Source organism: Anneissia japonica, unplaced genomic scaffold (genome assembly GCF_011630105.1).
Source record: "Anneissia japonica isolate Jap-2015-1 unplaced genomic scaffold, ASM1163010v1 scaffold26_len2425191_cov177, whole genome shotgun sequence".
Lineage (NCBI taxonomy): Eukaryota > Metazoa > Echinodermata > Crinoidea > Comatulida > Comatulidae > Anneissia > Anneissia japonica.
The window spans coordinates 2,269,921-2,282,187 of record NW_022685220.1 but is presented as its reverse complement, the minus strand read 5'-3'; the positions used below and the strand labels follow the sequence as shown (position 1 = coordinate 2,282,187).

The 12,267-nt window shown below is 34.5% G+C and overlaps 1 protein-coding gene across 2 annotated transcripts; it reads right to left on the bottom strand.

Moving 5' to 3' along the window:
* Window positions 1-37: 37 nt before the first annotated feature.
* On the bottom strand, window positions 38-9,048 carry LOC117109338 (3'-5' exoribonuclease 1-like). 2 transcript variants are annotated; one of them, XM_033251639.1, is made up of 7 exons: window positions 8,920-9,048; window positions 4,571-6,942; window positions 3,792-3,926; window positions 3,295-3,378; window positions 2,518-2,636; window positions 1,823-1,995; window positions 38-1,377 (listed from the first exon to the last, which is right to left on the bottom strand). In XM_033251639.1, the coding sequence occupies exons 2-7, from the start codon at window positions 4,775-4,777 to the stop codon at window positions 1,247-1,249; spliced, it is 849 nt and encodes a 282-aa protein (XP_033107530.1). In that variant the 5' UTR covers window positions 4,778-6,942; window positions 8,920-9,048; the 3' UTR covers window positions 38-1,246. The 2 variants fall into 2 exon arrangements, with proteins under 2 accessions (XP_033107530.1, XP_033107537.1); XM_033251646.1 differs by lacking the exon at window positions 3,295-3,378.
* Window positions 9,049-12,267: the final 3,219 nt, after the last annotated feature.

Sequence of the window (12,267 nt, the reverse complement as noted above, 5' to 3'; positions counted from 1 at the left end):
TTTAAACATAATAATAATAATAATAATAATAATAATAATAATAATAATAATAATAATAATAATAATGCAGTAATGTAAAATTCCTATTTTATAAAATTTTGACTAATGAAATTCAGCATACCATATCTCATTTCTTTTTCACGAGTAAATACGGATTCAAGAAAGAAAAATCATGCAGTCAGTTTCATATTTAATTCGCATTCTCTAAAGCGGCTTTAATTTAATTTTAATCGAAGAACCCTATACCCCAATACGGCTTCACGTTTTAATCGAAGAATTGCATACCCTTCAAATTACCTATACGGCTTTAATGTAGTTTTAGTCGAAGAATCTAAAACTCCAATACGGCTTTATTTCATGTTTAGTTGAAAAATCTTATACTCAATTACGGCTATATTTCAGTTTTAGTTGAAGAATATCATCCTCCAGCACTGCTTCATTTTATATTTGTCGAAGAATCTCATATACTCAAAAACGATTTTATTTTATGTTTAGTCAAAGAATCTACATACACTTAAATACAGCTTTGATTCATGTTTGGTAGAAGAATCTCAAACTCAAGTACGAGTTTATTGTAGCGGTTTTTTTTAGGCAGTCGAAGATTACATATTTCAGTACGGATTTATTTCAGGTTTAGTCTAAGAATCTCATACTCAAACACGGCTATATTGTAGTTTTAGTCAAAGAATCTTATACTCAAAGAGGGCTTTATTGTAGGTTTTGTCAAATAATCTAATATTCCTTTAAGGATTCATTGTAAGTTTAGTCGAAGAATTTCATACTTAAATTGGCTTTGTCATAGTTCTAATCGAAGAATCTCATATTCCAGTACGGCTTTATTTTAGTTTTAGATAAAGAGTCGCATACTCCAGTACGACTTTATTTCATGTTTAGTCCAAGTATCTCATACTCCAATACATTTTTATTGTAGTTTTAGAAGAAGTATCTCATGCTCCAATACGGCTTTATTTTAAGTTTAGTCTAAGAATCTCTTGCTTTAATACGGCTATATTAAAGTTTTAGTCGAAGAAATCGGCTTTGTTGTAGTTTTTTTTTCGACGAAGCTCATACACCAACACGGCTTCATTGCACGTTTAGTCCATGATACTCTTATACCCCAATACGGCTTTAATGTAGGTTTAGTCGAATAACATCATATTCCAATAGGGCTTGATTGTAGTTTTAGTCGAATAATTTCTTAGTCAAATACGGCTTTATTGTAAGATTAGTTGAAGAATCACATATTCTAGTCCTTGTGTATTGTTTCGTTGGCTGTAAATTTATAATTAGGACGACGTTTTCGAAGACCTTCCATTATCTTCACCACCATTTTTGCGTCATCCATAGCCCGATGCAATTGACCATCCATTGGAATCTCTGGAATATATCATTAAGCCTATATTTAAAATCCATCGCCACAATTACATAATTATCATCACTATCAACACTATACCAATTTCCATCATCATCATTTTCATCATCATAGTCATCTTCATAATAATAATAATCACTTTTATCATAAAGCCGGGCACTCACTGTGACCGACGGTCGTCGATCAAAGTGCGATTCTATAAATGACGCAATGCCACGACGCGCGCAACGGATCATTTTTATTGACGATCCGTTCTGACTGTCATTACGAACTAACAATCAGCAGACGGCGTCGGGTCATAAGGAGTGGAGTTAAATTCGTCGTGCGAAGGTCTATCGACGCAGTGAGTGCCCGACTTTAGAGATATAAATTTATGAATCAACAGAATACGTTTTATAACTTTAATATATAACATAAAATACATCGAAATAAAAACAGTAGTGTTCATACTGAGTACTTTCAACATGCCAGTTAGATTAGTTGATCTCAAATTCTTCCTCTGTTTATGTGGTACGATATCTCTGAAGTGTTTTTTAATGTTGCTGAATTCTATTGCCCACTTCGGATACTCAATCATGGAGAGATTGCATTGATTTCTTATGAACTTGTTGCAATCAAAGATACTATAAAAATAATTACATTATTGATGGTAATAACAAATAGTGATAATGATGTAACAATAAAAATTAAAAATAGTATCATTAGCATATTTATGGTTTAATTTGGAAAGTTATAGTAATGTAAGGATAAACTAAATGAATTGAAAGAGAGGTCACATTTTTGCAGTCCAAAAAAATCTGACTTTTGACAAGATTAACTAGTAAATAATCACTGGAATATTATTCATATATTTCAACTTGGTGATAGTGATACTTAAAACACAAAAATATTATCCAATGCTATATAAGTCATCAGATGCACACATATTATATACACCTTCTAAATACATGCTCAGACATCTTTAATCATACATATGCATGACAGAGTATACACTCAACTCACCCTACATTACCACCTACGCTGGCTATCCCGTAGTCTCGATGGTATTTTTCCTTAGGCTCCTAAAGCAACTGACCCATACCTTTCAGATTTCATCATATTGCTGCAGCAGCAAATTAAAATTTAGAGAAAAAAAATTTACCAACCCGTCAGTGACGAAAGTAAAGTTCTGTTCTGTTGGTTTAAACTGTAACCCGTTTTCTGTCATCCATTTTAACATCTCTCCGTACACATTCGGAAATGGATCAGCTTGGTCGACATCTCTCTGTTACAAGACACAATCAATCAAAAATATTTACTTCTTAAATTTAAAGAGATAAGAAAACGAAGGAGAAAGGGGGTACGGTATACCGTAACAAACTTTATTGTTGATTGTGTATGGTTAAGCATTTCTAAACAAAAACCTCAAAAACAACAATCATTTGTGCATGGTATTGAGTAAGGGTGATGGTAGATATCTCAACACATGGAATGTGGAAGGGGCGATAAAAATTGATGAAAAAAGGGACTATAGGGTAAATAGAATGAGAAAATAACCGACTGTTGGCTGAGAAGGGAATCTTGATTGTGGGAAAAGATTATAAGAATGTAAGGTATCTTGATGGAAACATTTAAATAAAGTAAATATTTTTGGAAATGAATATGTGGGTTGTTGAAAAGAACTTATTTTAAAGGAAAAACAATTTAAAAAAAATAAGAATAAATTTAAAAGAAGCGAAATAAGTTGTGGGCAATTTATAAGAAAACAGATTGCTAAAAATGAATTGTAAGCTAAAAAGAAAATAATGTGAAATTAATGTATTTTAAAGAAATGGGAGAAAGTATGAAGGCAGAGATTGAAAAAACTCAGGATAAAAATGGAAAAGTAATTGAAGCAGGAATAAATGAGTGAATATTATGTTTAACAATAAAACTGAACTCGCCTGTCTTATTTTAGTAAGCCCAAGGCAGAATGGCGTCAATATTTTATTTACATCCGGACAAACAAATTTTTGAAATTCACTGATCTAAAATGTAACAGATGAATATATCATGACAAGGCTATTTACACTTTTTAACGTAAATGCTAGATAGGAAGGAGGTAATGTAACTTAACTGTAAAATTTAATAAGCGCTGTCATTAATTCCATGCTTTATGTTAGCCTATAATATAGTTCGTAAGGTAATTTGCCTATCCTTACAATTCTATTAAACAAAGAATGAACAGATATTTCCAAAATTATAAATCCACTGTAATCATATCGTGTTATAAATTTCTGGAAAATACCAAATGTTATATTTTATAAATTTACTACTATTAATACCACTACTACTACTAATAGGCCTACTTCTACTGTTACTATTAGTGTTTTATTATTAATACAACTTTATTCGAAATAAAATATCACTATTTCAAAACGAAAATTACTGTTATACTTACTTTTTTGAGATTTTGATCCAGCAAAATGGCACCAATTTCAATGATTTCTGGTTCCCAATCTTGTTGAGGATGTGAGACGCACGTAGCCTCCAAGTCGCAGACAAGGTAATATTTCAGGTTACGTTTAATAACCACCTGGAAAACAAAATATCTACATTTTATTACAAGATTTCCAAGACATCGTGTCGTCCAAAAAAATACTTTCTTAGTATTTTCCGAGTAAATCTTCACCTTTCCCCCTGTTTATATTTGGTAAATTGCTTAGCTACCCCTACTTAGCCCCTGGACATAATACCATGTTTAAGCCCTCGATAAGAGAATTTCATGGCCTAAGCCCTGTCAGGACTGCATATTTTATTATTGTGACATGCCTAAATATGGTCATGATATCATCACCTCGAGACCATGCATAGGCACATTTTGAAAATGGGCATACAACTGTTATTTTGTCAAAGCAAATTTGACATTGGGGAAAGAGCATACATTTATATTAAATATGTATAATAGTGGACACTTTTCAGGTAAACTAATAACTGAGCATACATGGTAGACAATTGGCGATGTGGTGAAACTTTGACTACAGACAGAAACTGAATAATCTATTTTACGGTATCTTACTCATAATGTAATGTTTATACACATTGTTTGATCATGATAATTGTAACAATTGTTTACTAGCAATTGAAATTTAATTTGTAGGTCTAATACTAGCGCGAAATGTTGCATGAAGATCGAATAGTTTGATTAAGGGCAAAAGAAAACAAACGATGTAAACTTACCGACGATGCAGAAGCAGTTTTTAAAGTGTAACCTATGGCAGTAAAGGAACGAAAAAGATTGTAGTATTTGAAAACAGTTCTTGATGACTTCGAACTCAGAAGACGCAACATTTTTCTAATAGATGTGATAGCTTTGTATGTGCGATCTAAAGTAACACACCTACCTAATAGACCTATAACATAACGGGTTTTCCCAAATGTTGTCATGACTTCCGTTATTCTAAAAACATTAATGTTTTAAGTCATATTGTTAGAATAGTCCGAGGTTGGCATAATCAAAATAATGTTTAAACTACAGCGTATAGTAAACATGACTGCGAAGTTTGATTCAAGTTAGTTCTTTATTCAAACTAACTTAAAGGGACAGTCGCAAAATATTTTATTTGTGTATTATTATAGTGCTTTGGCCAAGGTTCACTTATCCATCCATGCCGAAATATTATCAAATAGCAGTATTATAGGTTGAATGCTATAGTGAATTAAAAGTTTGTTACTTATTGGCCGAAGAGGGCGTATATGTAAATTAAGTCAATGAACTATGGCGGAATGGTCGGCATGTGGTTTGAACTCGCAACTTATGATTCTTTAATATCTCGGACCTTACCAAAGTTTTAGCTAATAGGCTTTCTCATCGTTCGACCATTTTGTGCAGAAAAGGCTTTGTCAAGTGAAAACCTCTATTTTTTAGCCCCTCCTATCCAATATCAAGCGGGATGTTCTTATTGTAAATGTCGGAAGTGCAGTTATCATTTGGCTTAATGCCCTAACGATAGCGATCTCCAAAGTGACATATTGATGAAGGATTTAATTTATTTTTTGGCATTCTAGACATCTTGCTATTTCTAAGTTCAGCTTTGTACAATGTAAATGTAGGGCTACCCGTTTTTATTAAACAACATGCAATAGCCTTGGTGTAAACTTGAGTACCAACTTTTTTATCTATGATATTTAACACGAACCATGCATGCTTTTGTAGAAAGTCGTCACGTACGTTCTAACAGTTACAGTAATACAACATTTAATCTTCAATATTCCATCAATATTCGATACTTGCTGGCTACAGGAGCACGTACACATTAACAGATTTTTAATATATATTTTTTTTACAGAGACAAAGTAAAGACAATAAATGCGTCACATTTCTACCTTTTAAACTTTATTTTCTTAAAAGTTTTAATGGTCTCATCTTTATTATTCTAATTAAATATTAAAGTTGCTAAAGACCAAGGAAACCCGGTCCCAAAAGTGAACTTTAATTGGAGGGAGACATGTTTGGAAACAATTCTTGAAGACTTCGAACCCAGAAGATACAACTTCTTAATAGACGTGATAAATTGACCATGTTATGTACTGTATGTGCATACGTATTAGGACTATTGAACTCGTTTTCCCAAATGTGGTCGTTTTCCCGTTATTTTGAAAACATTGATGTTTAAAAAAAAAAATCTGCTTAGAATAGTCTGCGGGTGGCATAATCCAAATAACCTTGGAACTGTATATAGTTAACACCAATCTACGAATTCTTTTAATATTCGATTAAAATGTGAGCAAGTCTATGGCTTGAGTCCTATACATGTTAACCTTTAAATACGGCCTACTTTATTTTCGTACTACAAGCTCATAACAGTCTCAAAAGTTTATGCAGAGTATCACGTATCACGTGACTGTTTCTGTATTCCTCCATAATTAGAAGTAAGAAAACTATTTTTTAAAGTTCAATCAATCGATCGATAAATCAATAAATCAAATCAGTCAATCAAACTTAATATCTAAATAATCAGAACAGTACACGCCTGTCCCACAAACCCACGTGAGCATACATACGTTCACGCTGTCGTTTTGTGGGACCTAGGAACCATATCAAAGGGGCGAGAATTAGTAGTAATATCCATTAATTAACCAATTAACCAGCTGATCTATCTTATATAAATAGATTGATTCTTTTATATTCATGTCACCTCATAGCTCTGTCAATTAAGGCTGGGTCGTGCAATAATTGTCAACGATCAAGGAGCCTGGGTCGTACTGTCATTCTCGGCCGTAAGCGAAGCCTTGGTCGTGCTTTCATTTTCAGCCGTAATTGAAGCCTGGGTTGTGCTTTCATTTTCTGGTGTCTTGCCGTCATTCGCAGGCGTCGTGGATGGTTTACGGTGTCCAGATATTCCGCCGCTTCCATGGCCTCCGCCGTGTCCTCTTCCTCCTTCCCTTTCTTTTCCCTCTCCTCTGTGTCCATGTCCCGTTTCACCACTGCCGCTACTACTACCACCACCACCACCTCTCCTTTCATTTCCTCCTTCTCGCCCGGAATACACTTCATAAGCCGAGATCAAGACAAGTACTAGTATTATAAGCACTTTTTGATTCATCGTTTTCTGTTGTAGTACATAAAATATCAATGCTTTAAAACAATACTGTTATTCTACTAATTATTTTATAATTCTTAAGCATTGATCTGACTATGACATTTTATGTGACAAAATCATGTGACATGCCTAAATATGGTCATGATGACATCACATCATGACCATATATAGGCACATCATGTCTATATATGGGAATACGACAATTTTTTGTCAAAGGAAACGTTATACAATTTGGACAGAGCTTAAGGCCTATAGCATGGTTAAATACTGGTAATAGGAATCTTTATGAACATAAATGCAAACGGGGTAGGGCGTACATATAGTAATCAAACTAGAAAATAAAGCTGTACAAGCATCTTAACACAAGGGTACAGTCCTATACAGGAGCGTAAAGACAAGGGCGGTACAAGCCCCACACCCCCAGTTACAGTTTGCGTTCCATTTATTACTTTGTGCCAAAACAAAATTACGCTTAAATAGTTACAAATCATCTTGTATCACATTCTTCAGCCAATGCCCCTCACTTAAAAAAAAAAAAAAAATTCTCCTCCTCATCTCATATTTTTTTTTAAATTCCCTTTTTAGCTTAGGGTCATTTTTACCAGTCTGTTGAAAACCCCTAACGTTTCGCTTGAACCTGGCGCACACTGGCGCACACAAGGATCAGCCGGCGGTTGGATGACTGGATAGAGAGCACAACGCGATGAGGAGACGCGAGGTGCACTCAGGGGGCGACGGATATATTTCAAGTGTCCCCTAATAGAGGAATTATTGTCCCAAAAGAAGGGTTCTTCTGTAGCAACATTAGGCTATACAAAGAATTTAGGACTTACAAGTATGAAAGACATTTTGCTTGGGTCTAAAATTAAACCCGGCGCACACATACGTTTGTCGGTCGGACCACGGTGTGGATAACACAACGTTACGAGGCCAGTGGAGTGTCAAACAGGTCTAAAGCCACTAAGGTTGGGCATAAAAAAAAAACGATCGGAGGGCCAACGCGAAGTTTTAATTTAACACTGTGTGGTTCCAAAAACCTCCAAGCATTGCTTTTACATAACAGTCTTCATTCTCACTTTTAATATTACTTTTTACAGATGATCGCTGTCGGACCGTAAAAAACAAAGTGTTTTCTAGCCAATGTTGCTGGCAGGTCTAACACATAGGGTTTTTATTCATTTTTGAAGGCCGGCCGCAAAAACAATCGTTGTTGGGCCGCATGCGGCCCGCGCGCTGCACTTGGCCCACCTGTGCCCTACAGCCAGTTTCCACTAGGCAAATTAATTCACTCGAATTGAAAGCGTCGGCTCGCTTCATTGCCTGCGAATTTTTTCCGCATTGCAAAAAGTAGAAACAGTTCAAACTACCGATTTTGTTGAGGCGAAAACTTCGATAAAAATGTGAATGCGCATGCGCATGAACGACGTTTTTTGTTTTGCGCGAATAAATTCGCCTAGTAGAGAACCGTTTTTTTAGGCGAATTAATTCGCGCGAATAGAAAGCGTCAGATCGCTTCTTGAGCTCTGATTGCCTGCGCAATTTTTCCGCCTCGCAAAAAGTAGAAACAGTTCGAACTATGGATTTCGCTTAGGCGAAAAATCCGATAAAAATGTGAATCTGCATGCGCATGAACGACGCTTTTGGTTCGCGCGAATAAATTCGCCTAGTGGAAAACTTCTTTGGGCCCTACTAACAACGGAAAATAGGCCCACTCTCTTCGGCAAATCTGACGTTTTAAAAAATATTCCGATAGTCTTTTTACACGTTGGTGTTCGGCCAAGTATGGGGAAAAATGCTGAACACCCTTTAATTGGCTGGGGCCCCTGGCTTTAGCTAGTGAGAGCTCATATGTGTTAAAAATGCCACACTAGACGAGGCGACGCGCGCTAGTCGTTCCGTTCCGTTCGTTTGTCGGATTTGTCGCCAACGGTCTGTCAACCGCCGTCTGACGTAGTGTGCATGCTCCGGGCAGTGTTTATAGCTTACCGTTTGATTGTTCTACCTTCAAAAGTCACTTCCTACCTCCAAATGTCAGAAATGGTCCGTTGATATGATATGAATTAAAGCCAGTAGGTCTCCATTATATAGCCCTATGTCTTGTTCACCTTAATTAATTAATTAATTAATTAATAATAATTATACTACTACACATCTGTAGCATGTATCACCTGTAGCCGATAGCCTTGTGGTGATTAATATTGACACGATTAGACATATTTAATATTACGTAAGCCCAGTTTATACATTGCTACACTTATTTACATAAATCAATAAAAATGAGTTTCGTGTTACAAGCTTCTCAAACGGATGCAATATATACAAGGACTTTTGACTGTTGAAAACCCTTGATATAATGATTGACACAGGCATTATGAGAAAATAATGGCAGTAATTAAACAGTAAAATGAAAATTTTAAAGCTGTTTAGAGAAAATTGGCTTTATTATGAAATATATTATTTTGATATACATTTATATATTTTTTTATTATAAGAAGCCATTATTACTTATCTTTTTTATTATGATAGGTAGGGACTAATAGTGTTTTTTTTTAATTCACAGACTCCATTATTATACTGTAATACAGATTATTATTTTATACTACATTGTACATCAAAGGACGTAGATAAAAGAGGCGAGGTTTTCAAGCCAAAACAAAACGTTTTAAAAAAAAATATAGTAATTGACGGATGTCTTTGATTTAACTGATAGGCCTATCTGGAGAGACATGAATCCATCACATTTTACATCACATGGAGTCCTAGTAGAAAGAATATATCAAGCAAGTATTACTCGCGAGAGTATGCGTATTCGTTCGACAACTGTAGGCCTCTTTTTTGTCCCTAAACCTAAATTACAGTATTTTAAAATGTCATTTTATTACAGAGCCACCTCCTTCCTTAACACTCTTCCTTTTAAATGCAATATATCTTATTCTAATTTTAAAACCAAGTTAAAATTATATCTCAGAGAAAAGCAATAAAATTCTGATTTTATCCATCACCTTGTAATTTTATAATGAATTTTAAAGTTTATTGTATATTTAATGAATGTTATATTAATGAATATTTATTCAATATTTTATTTATTATATTGTTTTTGAACTTTGCCGTAATGAAGCTTTTACTTACTTGGATTCTTAATGTATTGTATATATTTTTATGTATTGTTTTTCTTTCGAGGGCCTCTTCAAGTCAGCTGTACTACTGTAGTGCAGCTGTTAGAGCTACCCTCGTGAAATAAAGTTGAAATAAATAAATAAATAAAAAAGTTTCTTTGTAAGGCTGGAAATTTACTTTTGAATGAAATTGAATTCTTGAAAAGTGCAAATAAACTAGTAAAATGTGTACATGGCAATATGTTAAATTAGAAACATTACTGTATTTATCAAACCATAAATGTCCTCTCTCATGTTTAAGATATTGCTCTTGTTGTACTGTATGTGCTATGATATCTTAGTATTTGTTACAATGTTTTATATGGACAGGTGGTCTGACTTTAAAGATATTATGTTAACTTATATATACAGCGAGTTAATGTAATTCCAGTATTATCATTGTTTAAAGTAAAAAAAAATGGGAAAATTATTTTCTAATAAAATACAGCACTTGCATTTTATTAGGGAAAGTGTCAATCTTTAATTCCCAATGTATTTTGTTTAATTATTATTTAGGCCTATCTAATTTATAACTACATATTTTATATCAACTGACTTGTCCTGTATTAATTCAAGTTATATTGCATTATATGCCCTATTTCTCGTTTTGTACTTATTATGTTATTGTTCAATGTGTCATGAAATGAGTATAAAAAAAATGTTTTTAATGTAATTCGTGTTATGGTTCTCGCATTAATTTACCAAGCTTTTCCTAAACTAATATGGAACATCTTTTAACAATTAACCAATCATTATATTTGTCTTTCTTTGATTGTGTTTCTTGTAGTGACGTGGGGGGTGTCTGATGGGGTGTCAAATGTTAAGTGAAGAGGGGATCCATGATCAGGTAAGGGGCTTACCTATAGCAAGATTAGGTAATTTTAGGTGATTTTTAAATGCGTGAGCGATTAGTGCGCTTTTTTTCTTTTTCTCTTTTTTTTTTCTTTTTGCTCAGCGCCTTCCTCAGCCTTTCTCTTGTGGCATCTCTTTTTGTCATACTATTTTCAACTTCAATTTGATTCAGCATATTTTTATGAAAATTTCAATAAAGTTTGTCATTCGTATTTCATTTTCCATCATCTAACAGCATTGTGCGTTTTCTTTTTACTCCTCCTTTGCATTCTTCCCGTACAACCGCATGTATTCGGCTTTAGTCACTAGGGCAAAGGATGTGCAAAAACACATGCCAAACAGTGAATTTAATCACTCTTAGTGGCAATCCCGTCAAAGACATCCATACACACAAGATGCTCTACATAGACTAAGTCTGTTTATGAGGCTTAGAGTGAAGTTTTTTGTTTTGTTTTGGTCGTAAGAAAACTTCCTGTTACCGTGACAGAAATGAAACCCAGGACCCCGGCACTGGAAAGCAAGCACCCTAACCACCACGCTATTCAACTCTCCTCCATTTATCGCCTCCTGTATGCCCACGCCTCTCTACAACTGTTCCATATGTAGAAACCGAAAATCATATATTTAATTACTTTTTTTTAAAGAGAATATACGAGAGATCGCTTCAGTGACATAATGAACAAGGGTGTATTTATTGATATCATTATATATTTATTAAACATCTATGGAAGAATCCCCCCACTCTCTACTGCCGTGGCTCAGAGGGGCGCCTGCTTCGCCGGTCATTGCCCCCGGACTGAGTATCCAATGATTTCTGATGTTCAGCTGTGGAAATTGTCATGTTCAAGGGGAGAGCATAGACTACTAACTTATCCTGACAAAATTGCAAGAGACACTGGTATTAGACCGGAGGCGTTTGAGCTAGCAATGACTGATAGAACGCTGTGGCGTGTCCGAGTGTCGTCTATCTTGACCACGGTAGATGGATGATAATTGAACTTTCTTTACAGGGTGACCCAAAACAATGGTGTGTTGACAATCAACCATCAAATATATGTTGCATGTTCTCGGTGTTATTCTAGTAGTACAGAGTTTCCAAACTTAAACTTCATTGTACAAATGTTTCACTGTACTATTCACAAATAGCGCCCTCATCTATAAACATGGTGTGATGGTAAATCTTACTATAACTATTATAATAGCCGCCCTCTATTCTGTTTGCATTTTAAAACCTAGAGATATTATTCTTATTGTAGCTCTATGAACAAAATGATAGGCACACTTTAACTTAAATTTGAGCTTTGCTTTGTTTCCCGTCAAATATCTT